Source organism: Atta cephalotes (assembly GCF_000143395.1).
Source record: "Atta cephalotes unplaced genomic scaffold scaffold00009, whole genome shotgun sequence".
In the NCBI taxonomy this organism is placed as follows: Eukaryota; Metazoa; Arthropoda; class Insecta; order Hymenoptera; family Formicidae; genus Atta; species Atta cephalotes.
The window spans coordinates 749820-765491 of record NW_012130073.1 but is presented as its reverse complement, the minus strand read 5'-3'; the positions used below and the strand labels follow the sequence as shown (position 1 = coordinate 765491).

The 15672-nt window shown below is 27.8% G+C and overlaps 2 protein-coding genes across 2 annotated transcripts in view; one reads left to right on the top strand and one right to left on the bottom strand.

Moving 5' to 3' along the window:
* LOC105627420 (protein spire) overlaps positions 1–6631 on the top strand; it is a 26556-nt gene extending 19925 nt beyond the window's left edge. The window contains 5 exon segments of the mRNA XM_012208702.1: positions 724–994; positions 2069–2379; positions 3250–3498; positions 4067–4356; positions 6388–6631. Of these exon segments, the coding sequence (XP_012064092.1) occupies positions 724–994; positions 2069–2379; positions 3250–3498; positions 4067–4356; positions 6388–6631 (1365 nt within the window).
* Positions 6632–11890: 5259 nt separating this feature from the next.
* The window catches only part of LOC105627419 (target of rapamycin complex subunit lst8), a 9363-nt gene continuing 5581 nt past the window's right edge, over positions 11891–15672 (bottom strand). Inside the window, exons 3-7 of the mRNA XM_012208701.1 lie at positions 15045–15106; positions 14822–14972; positions 13509–13711; positions 12707–12849; positions 11891–12465 (exon numbers count right to left, since the gene is read on the bottom strand). Coding sequence (XP_012064091.1) covers positions 12341–12465; positions 12707–12849; positions 13509–13711; positions 14822–14972; positions 15045–15106 — 684 coding nt within the window. The 3' untranslated portion in view covers positions 11891–12340. The remainder of the gene's footprint in view (positions 12466–12706; positions 12850–13508; positions 13712–14821; positions 14973–15044; positions 15107–15672) is intronic.

The following is a 15672-nucleotide window of genomic DNA, read 5'->3' as shown; positions in this document are numbered from 1 at the left end:
GAGAGAGAGAGAGATTGTGCGTGTATTATGTAAATCAGAATAATCCTATGTCTTTAAGGCCCAATTGTACTAGAGACTCTCGTTACGACACTAACAATTGTCTTAGGCCTGATGTTATATTTTGACTTTAAGCAAGGCTTTAAAACTCTCTATTTCTTTCTCTCTTTCAACTTTAAAGAGAGAAAGTGAGAGTTTCAAGTCTTACTTAAAGTCAAAGTAATATTGGTGCAATCGGGCCTAAGACAATTGTGACCGCACCTGCTTACCCTCTATACACAGTCCGTAATTTACTAATTTTATCTTTTAATACCTCAAAAAGTAAGCGTCAGATAAAAGTTTCCGTAGAGAAATTGTTTTAGAATTCCAGACCACGTCTTTACAAGAATATGGAGCTGTTCTGAATCACCCTGTATATCTGTGTGCCGTGTTCCCATTACAAGCGAATCTATGAAAGGACTTTGAATTTCGTTCTAAAATTTTAGAAATATATTCTTGAAGAGTCATACTACTAATTTATAAAATAAAAAAATCGATCTTTTTTTATCCTATAAACCAGGCGTCCTCCTTCAACATTGAAAATGAAAATGATTAACAATCGGAAACGTTTTCAATGTTTTATATATATATATATCTGGTTAAATTTAAAATTTTATTATATTAAATTTTACTGTTTAATTCTTAATACTTTATAACATATATTGCACATATTACATTTTTAAATAGTTGGATGCGGAAGATGATGAAGATGATTATGAGGATGATTACAATGAGGAGAATTTTATGGAGACAAGGTTCGAGGAAGAAGATGAAATCTGTAATTATTGGCAACTTAAAGATAATTTTGGTTCTAAAAAAGGAGTCCGCAACGGACATAAAGATCATGATCATGCGAGAGATGATGATGAGGAAGGATCTGCTAATCCATGGCGAAAAACTGGCGGACTTCGTCTAACCAGGAATGAATACCACCGATTCTGTGATGCTCAATTAGAATGTAATTATTATAAATAATCTTTGAACTTTCTCTTATTTTGTTGATCATATAATTATTGATCATAATTAGCACATGTACGTATATATATTTACTTTATCTATTTATCGTTTTATTTATTTATTTGTTTTAATTTTTCCTCTAATATTTCTATTAAATGCAATTACGTATACATATATGTTGTAACATATGATTGATTTTAGAGATGAATTTTTTAAATTTGTATTCACTTTTTCGTAAAAAATTTAAATTATTTTCTTCATAATTTTTTTTAATGATACTTTACGACAGAGTTCAACTTTTTTTTATATCGCGAGTATGAATAATTATTAGAAATGTGCGAACTATTCAAACACGAATGGAATAAAGTAATTAGATTCAATTCGCTTCGAATCGCTATGATTCAATCTTATTGTACTTAAAATGAAATAGATTTAGAGATAAAGTGAAGTAGAAGATAAAGTGAAATAGATTAATTATTTGAACTGAATTATATATTTGAAGTTATTGGATATTGGTATGCAAAATCAAGTAAAATTTCTTTTTACTTCTTCAAATCCTTACATCCAAAATACATCCAAAAAAACGTCAATCAATAAAACATTTCTCTTTGAAGTTCTCCTCAGCTAATACGTAAATTAATAAAACTCTCCTGATTGATGTGAGTCACTATCAAATTCATAGATTTGATGTTGTAAAAATCTCAACAATTAAAGAATACGTCATAAGCTTTGGATCAAACAATTAAAAATTTTTAATAGTTAGTGATCTTAAATGTATATTAATTCTCCTGACCATTCTTATACATGCTGACAACAGTACGTCCAAATATAACTCAGTTATTTTACTATATTAAAAAAGAGAATAATAGAAAGTATATAAAATCTATTTAATCTTTCTTAAAGAAAATTTGCTTAAGATTTATTAATAAAATTTTAATGAAAAAATTTCTAGTCAAATATAAATTGACAAAAATTGAATTTAATCGCATATAGAACGATCTAAAAATTCAATTTGACTTTTGATTGCTTTATGTTGGTTTTTATTTTATTTTTGAATCTCTTTATCCTATTGCAGCTTACGATCTAGCGACGCAATGTCCTTCCCGAAGAGCATCTGCAAGAAGACACGCTGCAAAATGCACTGTACCGCAAATGTCATTCACGGGAACGTCATCCCTACCACAATCAAGACCACATAGTCGGCAGCATGCTGGCCTTAAAGATTTGGTGTTAAGTCAAGGTCCAAGTCCCAACATTAGTCTAAATCCTAGCCCGAATTATAGTCCACAACCACGAACATCGAGACAAGCGCAATTGGCACATGCGGTTGCACATGAGAACAAGAACGACAAAGCCCCGGATGATGAGTGGGATGATATTGATAAAGTACAAAATATATATTACTCTTATTCTTTTTTAAATCCTTTTTTTAAATTTGGATGCAATCAATAATCTACAAAGGCTCCGAATTTAATAGTATAGATATGTTACGTATTTTTTATATAGTGATTTTATTTTGATCTTTATACATATAATAAGATATCTATTAGATTATTTCTTGTGAGTAGGTAAAGCGAACTAAACTGAGTTTAAAAGTTTTGTATTACATATTTTGCAATTTTCACAATAATTGATGAGAAATTAATTCTTAAAGATCTCCCAATAAGCGATATATTCTTCATGTCTACTGCCAAATATAAACGACATAACCATGTATCTGATTATCTTCTCGTTTTACATCTTTCAAATTTTCATATGTTTGTTTTCTTCTATTCAATCACAACAAATTGTCATATCTTCTATTTCAATTTAATTACAACAAAATATCATATATTTGATAGTTTTTGAAAGTTAAAAATATCTCTTGCTACTTTAAAAATAGAAACTATGTTATCATATAATGCCCTGAAGGATAATAAATTCGCACGCATGCGAATCACTTTACCAGCGTCTAAAAATTCGTCAATGTTATCCACGATCATTTCTACAGACTGAACTTGATTTTATGAAACTTTTATTTTACGTTTGCGTCTTTCCGTTTGAAAATCTTTGAATAGTATTAGTAGCACGAAGAAAGATCATAGCTATCTAGAATTTAGAAAATGTAGAATACGGATGTAGATGTACGTTTGCTATCGTAATAAATATTCAGATGGTGCTGGCTTCCCATCTGAATATTTACCTACATTATATGATATGGAAACGTAAAAGACAAAACTATATGTAAATATATTTAAATGTAATTACATTTTGCAGAAAGCGACGTTAGGAGACATGCTATTGGACGAAAGACTGTCATTAACATTGGATGAGATTGTACATATTCGTAGCGTCCTTACAAAAGCTGAGTTAGAATCTCTTCCCGTAGAAGGGCGCGTAAAAGAGGATGTGGAAAAAAGACGTGTTTGTTTTCTTTGTCTGAAAACACGTTTTGGTCTACTGGGTCCTTGGGGACAACGTTGCCGCTTATGCAAAAGGACTGTCTGTGTGAAATGTTATTCAAAAGTTAGTATAAGATTTTTTACATTCACTATTATAAGGAAAGTATAAATTTTTAAGGCCTGTTTTCCATAACTGGTTAGTTATAATTAAGTTTTAACCTGATTTTATCCAATAGACTTCATTTATGATGATGTCATTGATACATCACTATATACTATCACTATATACTATCACTATATACATCACTATATACTACTATATCAATATCTCACTCACGCATAAACATAAATTTTTGTATAATAATAGCGTTTTAATTAGACATCTAAGTCTAATTTTGAAAACTCCATATTGTTTCTTCGTGCGAACTACTAGTCTCGTGTGGACTACTAGTTCGTAAGAATAGATTGCATAGCTCTTATACAAATGTTACACAATGTGACAATTCTAAAGCGCTATATTGAACTAAAAAATGATAAATTTCAATTTTGAAATTTTTTGATGTTTTCGGCATAAATTCCACTTCATAAACACATGTTCACTTCACGAACACATTCATTGTATACTTTAATTCTGAAAAAGGATTTTTGAATCAGTAAAAGAGGAAAAAAGTAATTGTATAAAAATATTCTAGATGCGGATACCAACGGAGCAGTTTGCCCGAGTGCCGGTTGTGTTGCTTTCTCCTGGATTATTACTTTCACCTACGGAAACAGAGAACGATAACAGTAAGAATTCTTGGCTAGGTAACACAGGAGCGGTTGGCTCAGCACCGGCTTCTCCCGCATCTAGACGAAAAGATTCTGCGTTGCGTAGCGGCACGCCTGCTTCGACGCCGACGATGACACCTATATCCGCACTAACACCTACATCAACACCTTCTCATGCACGTCGAGACGTAGAAGTTCAAGGATTAGAAAAGAGGTTAAAACAATAATATATTTATATAATAATCAATATGAAATTTATTAAGCTTTATTATTATTAAGCTTTATGAAATAAGGAGTGCACGGTAATCATAAAACTAAATATCTATTATTCACATCGTATATATTGTAAATTTTCAAAAGTATAGATTCACTCATGTAATGTAATGAAAAAACTATATGAAAAATCAGTTAGTCAAGCTGAATATGGCAGATATAGATAAAGTTAATACATTTATTACATATAACTAAAAAGAACGTTTCGAGACCACAAGACTTTTTTTAGCAAAGAATTTGATGTAATTAATATAAAATTAATATGCAAGTAATTAATATGCAATTTGTTGAAATAGATTTCGATATCAATTATTGAGCCCTTGGCTTAAATGTATGATATGTCATTGTTATAATGATTGGTCGGATCTTCGTTGTTAAGTGAATATCAGGATACAATCGTAGTAAAAAAATTTAATATTGAAATCAGGGATCCATACAGAACGTCTTAGTACTTAGTACTATTTAAATTGAAAATTGGTGGATCTAACTTCGCGTAAAAAGTCATGGACTTCTAGGCAGAGGATGAATTTCGAAGCGAGGTTCATCTTGTTTTTTCCTTACCAAGGGGCGCACAACTTTCCAGGCGAAGCAAGATTTACCCTCCCTCCCTCCGATCCAGGGAAAATACTACTGAAATATCTTATGTTAAAACATTGCGTGCTATTCATAAAAATTGTTTTGTTCAACTTTTTAATGAATTAAATTAATAAGGAAAAAAAACCTTTGAAGAGACTGTTGCAATCACGTTTTATTGTATAAAATAATTGAAATTTTCAATTATTGATTAATTAATTGGTTCTTCAAAGGCTTTTTTTTCTTATTGATTTAATTTATTAGAGTCTATAGAATTTTTAACGAATAGTGCTGCGATGGAAAAGGTCAATAACTGACCTTCTTGAGGTCCAGATCAAGATCAGTTGGAGATGGCTGTGTGAAGAGAAAATTTAACCAAAAATTTAAAAAAATCTATAGTTTGGAGATCGAAGCACTTTTCCGACCAGTCACAACTACAACTTTTATGTTTTTTTCTACGTTACGACTACGTCTCGTTACATTTTCTCTATTATAGCACTTACTGAAGAAAAATAATTGTAACTTCGTTGTAAGTAATGAGTTACTTCCCTGGCTTTACTACATAAATGAGTTAATAATATATTAAAAATAAAATTAAACTCAGTAAAATAATATTTAATTTTGATTATAACTTATAAGTTATATAATAACTAACGAATGATAGTTAAAATTTGTTGAGGTCATTCAGAATCATGACTTTGACAACATATCAAGGAGCGGTATTCATAATCAAATCTTATATTTAAAATCGTCTTAAGTACAATCTTAAGAAATCATGAACCAACCAAAGAGCCATATTAGCGTCTTAAAACATTACTTAAAACAATCTTGAAATAAGAACGGACTACGACCGGTATCCATAGTTAGTTCTTATATTCAAAACCATCTTAAGTTCAATTTTGAGATGTCATGAATCAATCAGAAAGCCGCATTAGCATCTTAAGACAAGTATTAAGACGATTTTGAAATAAGAACCGATTATGAATACTGTCCTGGATCATTGAAATTTGTGAGATCATAATATACATAATTACCAAAATGTGTAATAAGCATTATAGTTTTAAAATTAATTTTATAATAATGACTGAGAGAGGATGTTCTATTTATATAAAAGACACTTTGTCTATTTGTAAGATCTCTCTTTTTCTCTTATATTAAATGATAATTTTATTAAACATCTATTTGTAATATATATAATATTATATTAAATAATATTATATTAAAAATTTTGACACATCAAGAATCAATGTAAGCTTTTAAATTGTTTAATTGTTTTTTATGCTCCTTTTAAATTGTTTAATTGTTTAAATTTTTAATATTAATCTCTCTCTCTCTCTCTCTCTCTCTCTCTTTTTCTCTCATATTTATTTTGCTTGAATAACTTTAATGTTTTGCGTAGATGTTACAAAGGTGGCGGCAGTCCCGCCGCTCTTTCAACTACGAAGACTTTCTCCACTTCGAGCGGACCGAGTGCGGAACAGCGAATGGCAGCGGAACGGTTACGCGGCGTCGCCGTTGTAGTCTGTCACGACTGTCGTATCATGGTCATCCAAATAATCAAGAGCTCAAGAACAACACGTGCAACGATTCGCAACAATGTCATTTCTCGCCTTACTCTGAACCTCTCTCCTGCCTATATTTAATTATTATCGCCTCTTAATAACATTTACATCGCATTGTTTTTTCCTACTGTTTTTTCCAAATATCAGGAAATGGAAAATATTATCAGGAATATTTTCCAAATATTTTCGCGTTTTATTATATGCATATTATACAATGGGAACAATCGATACCATTCAACGCAATTTGAAAACGGATGAAAGGGAATTCATACGGATGCAAAGTAGGACATTTATTCTCTCGTTACACTGTTTTTTGTTGCAAGATAGTAATGATGTATGAATTTTCCATATATGAAGATGTATTTATAAAACATAATAGTATGAATTCTTCAAGCTATATATATAAAATATTACATATATTACGTATTAAAACATTTGTGTTCTAAGTTAAAGAAAGCTCTTATTTAAAATGATGAATATTTTAGATCAGAAAGAAGAAGAAAAGAGAAAAAGAGAGAAGAAAGAGGCACCCAACATTGTATGATTGTTTCTACTAGATACTGATGTCATTATTGTCTCTTTAAAACATACGCGTACTATGATAACCATTTCAGTTCATGAATCAGTACAATCTGACCTAATGGATGCTTATGCTTTGTACTTGTAAGTATTATCATATCATTGTAAGTGTTACGTATCGTTATTTTATTTAAAACACTCTTTAATAAACTAAGATTAATAGATTTTATTATCTTGGGTCTTCGAAATTGGTTCTATGGAATATGAATTATTTTTACATTTTGATATTTTTTTAAATGTAAAAATTCTAACTGCATAAGTTTATTTTACAATAATTTTGTGTATAGTTTACTACAGAATATCTGTGATTTTTGCACATGGTAGTGTTTCACAGGCATTTCTACATATCGCTCAGAATCTAAAACCCGCAAAACTAAAAACAATCTCGATGTTAAAGTTTCAAAGATTTAAGAATCTGTGAATCTTAGTTAATTATTTTTTTGGTGCAACAGTTAAAAGCGTTTTCTATAAAATAGAATTTATATTGTCTATTCTCTATTAGATAAAAGCACAAAGTAAATTCCAATTAAATATTTTATCGCTTATTTTATATTTTATTGCGCATGTTTATATTTTATATAAGTAACGAATTTAATACGTATCATTTATTTAAATTGTCAAAATGAAACATTGTTACGTTTACGACATATCTATTGCCATAATAATATTAATTCAGTACTATATCTATTGCCATAATAATAGTAATACACTCAAATGTGTAAAAAAATCATATTATTATCAAATTATTATACTTCTTCATGTATGTAAATTCTTATTTTTTATTATATATATTAATTTATTGAAATATTAAGTACTAAAGAAGAAAGGAAAACTAAAATATTCAAATAATTAAAAATAAAAGGTCGTATATAAATAAAAAGTTGTATCGTAACATCGCAAGAGTCGTAAGTATATTGTACGACGAAAATTGACGCATCGAATTGGTTGATGCAACAAGTTTGCGACAGCTACGATACGACGAATGTAGATTAGGCTTAAAGATTAAAGGTTATCAAAAAATTCGTGAATAAATTTCATTGAATCTCTTAGTAACTTTTACTCTTTAGATAATCACATATTGTGAAAACAGGCCTTAAAAATAAATATTTGAGATCATGCTAAAATTTAGAAGTTTAAATATTATATTAAGAATATAAGACTAAAGAAAAAAATTTTTAAATATAGAGATTCAAGGATTTACAAACAAATTAAATAGACTAAAAAATAGATAATTTAAAACTAAATGGATAATTTAAAAATCTATCAACAGAATTATGAATCTAAGATATATTGAGAAAAATTTAAAAGTGTAAAAATTCGAGAATAAAAGTTCAAGTAATCTGTTTATGAAACATTTTACAAAATCGATTTTTTATTTTATTTTCTAATTTTAATAAATTTTCTAATTTCTTAAGAGTATTCTAAAGACAATTAGTAATATTGATATAAATAGCACGAACAGATGATTTATGTTTCATTGATATGACTAGATCAATATCTCATTCATGCATACCCCATACACACACACACACACATTAATTTTCGTATAACGTTTTAATTAGATGCCTTCAATTTTAAGAGTTTCACGTTCTTCCTCATGTAAACTATTATAGTTAGACTATTATTATTAGTAGACTATTATTTCTAAAGCTGTCATGTCGTGACAATATTTGCTTTATAAAAGCTATGCAGTCTGTACTTACGAAATAGTAGTCCACAAACTAATAATTTGCACGAAACAACATGGAATTCATAAAATTGAACTTAGATGTCTAATTAAAATGTTATATATATATTGTCATACGAAAATTTATGTGTGAAATATTGATGTAGTAATATGTAGTGATGTGTCAATGACGTAAATCGTCTGTGTGTAAGTGCTATTTATGATATAACTAATCGTCTTTATGATTCCCTTAATGTTACAAATTTTAATCCTGTATATCACATTTGTGGGTACAAATTCAATACGTAAATTCTTGGATCTCTAATTTTTTGCTTTAACATATCCTTAAATTTCAAGAAGTTTGATACAATTTAAATCATTCAAAAATCTATGATATTATTTATTTTTATTATACATATTTATATACCCGAAAAAAGTTTCATATATAATTATATAAAATTATATATAATTATATATAAAATATGTCCATATAAATGACATTTTTTTTCGAGTAATATTACTTTAATACCATGAAATATAAATATTGATTATTACTAATATTTTTTGTACTTTATCAATCATTGTTTTTCATTTTCTTATTTTTCAATTTCTTAAAATAAACACTCATTCTTTCTATAACAATAGATTCTTAATGTATGTGTAATATATCTAGGTAAATTCGATAAATTCATTAGAAACATTCATGATTATATCTCCTAATCTTTGGCAATTTTTTCAATTACTTACATTACAAATAAACATTGCAGATTTACAGATAAAAGCAAGAGCATGTTTTTATTTAGTGTAATAAATATACCTGAATGAACAAAAATTACAATATTGTTGATCATCTTAGAGAAGACAGAACCGAACAAAATCGAAGATTTATAAAAAAAAAAGATGACAAATAATTGATACATCATATGGTCTATTGTTTTAAAGTCTCTTTTTATAAAACATTACTGTGTTAATTTTTCATAAATAGCATGTTCAATTATATTAAGAAATTAACTATATGCCTAAAAAATATACAAGATATTCTAAAAATATATGTATCACAATAGTTTTATTTCTAAGAAAATATAGAGAGAGAAAAATATATAGAGAGAGAAAATGCGATTTTGAATTGATATTATTTTTAATTAATATCACAACTCATTTGAAATCTATTTAAATATTCCTTTTATATTTTCCTTAAAATATGATATAATACTTTTATAACATTAAATTATATTCGTATGTAACATATTATTTATATTAAATTAAGTAAATCTCAGATTCATAATTGATTAAATTTAATGTTAAATGCAACACTAATCGGAAATACAAATATGGACTAACGTTTTTCAATTAATAAAAAAATAAAGAAATTTTACATTTTTTTAGAATACCTTGTATATAACAAATAATTACAAATTGTAATTATTTATTAACAACATTCTGTAAGAGATAGAATAAAGACAAATATTATAGAAAAAGAGCAGATGCGAAAATTATCAACACGTTTTATTATAATATCTTCATGTCAGTGAATAATTAAATAAATTTAATAGAAGCTTTAAACAGAAAACGAAAGAAGGAGATAAATATACAATTTAAGTGTGTGTCTTAATGAGGGTCTAAGAAACATTAATTGATTATACTCGATGTGTGTTATTAGTCAAATATGTAATAGAATTGAGATTGATGATTGAATATTAATTATATTTATTGTATCGCGTTGCTATGCAAACAGATACAAACGTTTAGGAATATGTATAAAAATTGTTATTTGAATTATGTTAATTGTATATATTGTACATGACTCTTTTTGTTGAAAAAAAAAACATCTTACAACGACATTATTTATTTTAAATTTCTTTAAATGCAAACAAATAAAGCTGTGACAGTAGTGACTATTATTAAATGAATGTATATAAGCGAGCGAAAATCGATTGTAAAGATCTTGATCGTGATCATGATTATGATCTCTATAACATGGTACAAAGTACAAAAAGGTAACGAATTATGAAATTTTGTCATTAATAATTTCAAAATGTTTTAATGTTAAAGCTGATAAGTAATATTAAAAAAGTCACAGAGTTAAAATTACATAAAATACCGAAGTATTGATTACATATCTCTTTTATTATTACTTTTTTTATAAAAAATATTTTACTTTACCTTTTGAATTCTTTTTTCTTTTCTGTTTATGGAATGAATTGTAAGAATCCATTCTTATAAATTGTATTCCCAACGCATTTTTGAAAGATTTTTAAATACTTTTTAAATCTTTGGTTGATGTGATTTTTGTATTCTTAAAAATCCAGATATTTAATATTTTTTATTTTTATTTTCTACAAACTATCTTTAAATGTATAATTACTTTCTGAAAAAAAAAAAAATTATGAAAGATTTAAATATTCCAGAAATGTAAACTATAATATTCTGTGTAAAATATAATAGAATTTTTATAACAACATAATTCGTTACAAACGTTTCCATTTATGCGTTTAATAAACAAATTAATCTGTCTTATTAGAATATGTATCCTGCTTCATTTTGTTGTATCTATAGAAATGTAAATTTGCGATTTTAATCGACTATAGTAATGTAAGTAGTTAAATGATATACAAAATCGAACAGAAAGCTAGAAAATAAGAAATAAATATATATTCAAAATGTTAATTATGTTACACTTTTATTATTAGTACCTCCTTTTATTTCATTCTTTCTATTTAATATTGTTATATTATTTCGAAATTTATAACAAGTAATGATTATTTATTTCTTTTTTGCAAGAATATTTATCTGTTATTATATATTTTATTTATCTATCATATTACAACAAGAGATAAATTTAATATTTTGTGCTCTTATCTTACAACACAGGGACATCCCATTTGAAGAAATGCCCATTTAGTATTCATTTCATGTCCTGATTATGTCCATGAGGAAAAGACGCCCAAAAGACAATTCTTAGGAGTCCATTATCTCGATCTGGAACGGACATACAATAGGCGTTCTTTGGATGGACGTCCACACCACAGGATTATGGCATGACATCGACCCAAACGAGATTAGATTTTTACTCAATGTCATGACAATAATTTTAATGTAAATTGTTTTATTTTTATTATACTTATCAAATTACATTATTTTGTTATATTTAAATAATCATGCGCGCTAGTTATAATATAAATTAAGTAACAGTAAGTAACGCATTCATTAATTGAAGAAATCGTGTAGCATGCAGAAAAATCATAATCTAGAGGGCTTAGGCTCGATCTCATTAAAATAAATATGTCTTTTTAAATTAATTTAAATAAATTATAAAAAATCATTTTAGTATCAGGCTCCTCGCTCTGATGAAGTAAACTGAAACGTTGACATTCTAAGAATGAATTCAGAATTTCACGGAAATAATCTGCGAAACGCATAATTTCTGTATAAAAATTCATTCTCATTCAAGGTTGAATCATTCGTAGGTATATTCATTCTCATTCAAGGTTGAATCATTCGTAGGTATATTATAAATCTAATATTTAAATATTTATTTTTTATTTCTAACTCGCAGAGACAATTTCGTCGCGAAAAGCAAGAGCTGTGACAGCTTTCTGATGACCTTGATATTCTCGTTCTACTGTTCCTGTAGATGCATTCCATAATCTTGCAACTCCATCTGAAGAAGCTGTAATATATATATAATAAATATATATAATAAAATAAAATAAAAGTAAGTAAGTAAAATAAAATAAAGTACTGAATATTTATAAAACTTTGATTACAAATTTTTTACAAATTATGAATCGGAATATTTATTATTTTATATATATTATTTTTATTTATAAATTACATAAGCATATATATATATTTACGTATAAATTCTTATTATTAAAGAAAGGGAATGTTTAACAAGAAGAGATACTCACCGGTAAATACATATTGAGAATCTGCACTAAATGCCGCATCCCAAACCCAACGCTTTGCCTCATGTTGAAGTACTTGTACTTCGGAAAAATCTGTTGTTCTCCATATTCGCGCAGTTTGATCAGCCGATGTTGTTACCAACGATCTAATAAATTAAGGGTATAAAAAATTGTTGAAGATAGCGTGCTATTATTTCTTTGTTAACATTTTATAATAAACATTTTCGTGGAGGGCTCGATTACACCTATAAATAGACTCGTAATGTAAAAAAATGATATAACTGTGTATAATGGCGATAGCAATATATTGAAAACAATCAATCAAATTTGACCATAAATGTATTTTCTTACATATAATATCGCTCGTATAGCGGAACAGTCAGTCAAATTTGACTAGAAATTCACTCTGCTACTGCGCATTCATGGGAATGGTGTACACTTTACTTTTTATATCACGGCGGTAAGTCGTGTTATTCGATAATTTTTAAAAGTTAATATCTTATTAATTATTGCGAAAATGATAGACAATTGCAAAATGATAGACAATTTTTTGACTCAGTTTAATTCGCTCACGAAAAGTAATCCCGTTATTTCGGGACACCCTGTATACTCCTATGTATGTCCAGAAAGTTCGTGCCGATTTTGAAGGAAAATTGAAACGCAGAAGATTTAAATTTTAGTATACATTTATTAAAATTAAATCTTTTGTGGCACGAACTTTCCGGACAACCTAATAACATGTACATAAATAAATCCTTAAAAATAATTTTAAAAATTTCTATCATGAAAATAAGGAAATACTCACGTAGAATCAGGACTGAATTTGCAACGGAGGGCATAACGTTTATGAGCTAAAAGCTTATGACGAGGATTAAGTTTTGTAGGTTCTTCTCCTATGCCTCCTGAAAGCGTCCAAATGTAACAGTGTCCTTTATTATTCACTGCAGCCATATAAGTGCCATCTTGATCTATTGTAATATCTTGGATCGAAGATTCAGCTTCAGGAATCTAATAAAAATATTTAAATAATAAATTACAGGATAATAATAAATTATATCCAGTTTTTTGACAAAGCGCTTGTGTGCAAATAGCGCGAACTAAACTGAATCCTCTATATACAGTTTTTGCTATTTTCGTAATAATTTACGAGAAATTAATTACTAAAGATTACCAAATGAGCACGTATCATCCACTCAGCCTATCATGCTAAATGCATGCGGAATTATTTACTATAAATGGCAATAGAAGAGTTAGGCACGAGCGTGAAAGGAAACTCCCCTATTGAGTGATCGTATTTCGCTACGTGCTTGTACTTGACATTGGCAATATTTGAAATATATATATGCACTCGGCAATCTTAGCAATTAATTTCTCGTAAAATTGCAAAAATTACATAATGATGAATGAACTTTCGATTCAGTTTAATCCATTCTACCTGCATGAGCACTTTGTTAAAACTTGTCGGACATCTTGTATATTAATATTTATATAAATATAATTTAATATAGATATATAATAAAGTAAAATCCTTGTAATTCCTCACGAATTTCATATATATGTAAAATTTTCAATCAAGTAAGAAGTGCTACTAAAAGTTAGATAATAATAATAATAATTCTATATGTAATTTATTTAAAATATTTACATTTTACTTCAGCTGATTATATGCTGATTGCTTACGCCAAGAACTTCCTTCTATACATATTAGTTACGACAAATATTATTACATGTTTGATTGAATTGGGTGTCTGCATTGCAGGAAGTCCTCGGCATAAGTAATTGGTGCGCAGTCAGTTGAAGTAAATTAATCTTCCCTTTAGACGATTATGTAAAATAAAATATATTTAAAATAAATTTCATATTAAATTATTATATATGTAATAATTACTATAATATATAACTTTAACCACAATGGTGCTTCTTAGTTGATTTATTCATATAGGAAGCTTTCCAACAAACACACTGTGTAATACAGTGATCATTTCATCCTTGTTTAACATTGGCGGAAAATAAGGATAAGATAAATGATTCACTGTATCATTTGTATTTCTTATTGAAAAGCTCTCAATCTTGTTTCTGACTTACTGTAAAATTTTTAGATATAAAAAAATAACATACTAATTGTTCATTATGATCAGAACGAAGATCCCATAAATGTATGACTCCACTTTGATCGCCAACAATTAGTTCTGCTTGATTGGGATGTAAACATACACAATTTACAGGTGCAGAAACTTGAAATATTCTTTGGCATTGAAAGCTGCTAGATCTATTATTAAATTTATATTACTGAAAATAGAATTAAAAATATAAACCATTCTTGTTTCTGTATAAAATTTACCTCAAATCCCATACTCTTGCAGAACAATCTTCTCCTCCTGTATACATCCACTTTCCTTCTTCCTATTTGTAAAAAATATTTCCTTTTGAAAATGAGAAACAACTTTCAGTGGTTTCAGTTCTTGATAAGTTATTATCAAGGTCATGATCCTAAATAATATTCAAAAAGTTCTAGTCATCGGTCAGACATCTTGAATAATTTTAATGCCAGCAATACTAAACCTTTGTCAACTCATATCTCAAAAAATATTTAATCAAAAGGAGTTTCATTCCTGTGTTTTAAAAAGATCTTAATATTAAATATACAAGAATATTGAATAAAAAGTGAGTGTTTTCATTAAAAATTTTGGAATTAATTTTGACTTTTCCATATTTGCGTTCAAAATCAAATGCAGAGTATCACCATTTGATGCATTTATTCAAATCTTTCAATTTTTTTTATGAAATATTTGTGCGTGCGCGCTCATGTATATAAGAGAGAGAGAGAGAGAGAGAGAGAGAGAGAGAGAGAGAGAGGTGTGCACACATACAATAATTAACTTAATTAGAGCGATTGTTCTGTTCTTCGTAATAAACTAAACGAATTAATTTATTAGAAGTGGAGTGGCAGGACAAACGAAGTAAAAGAA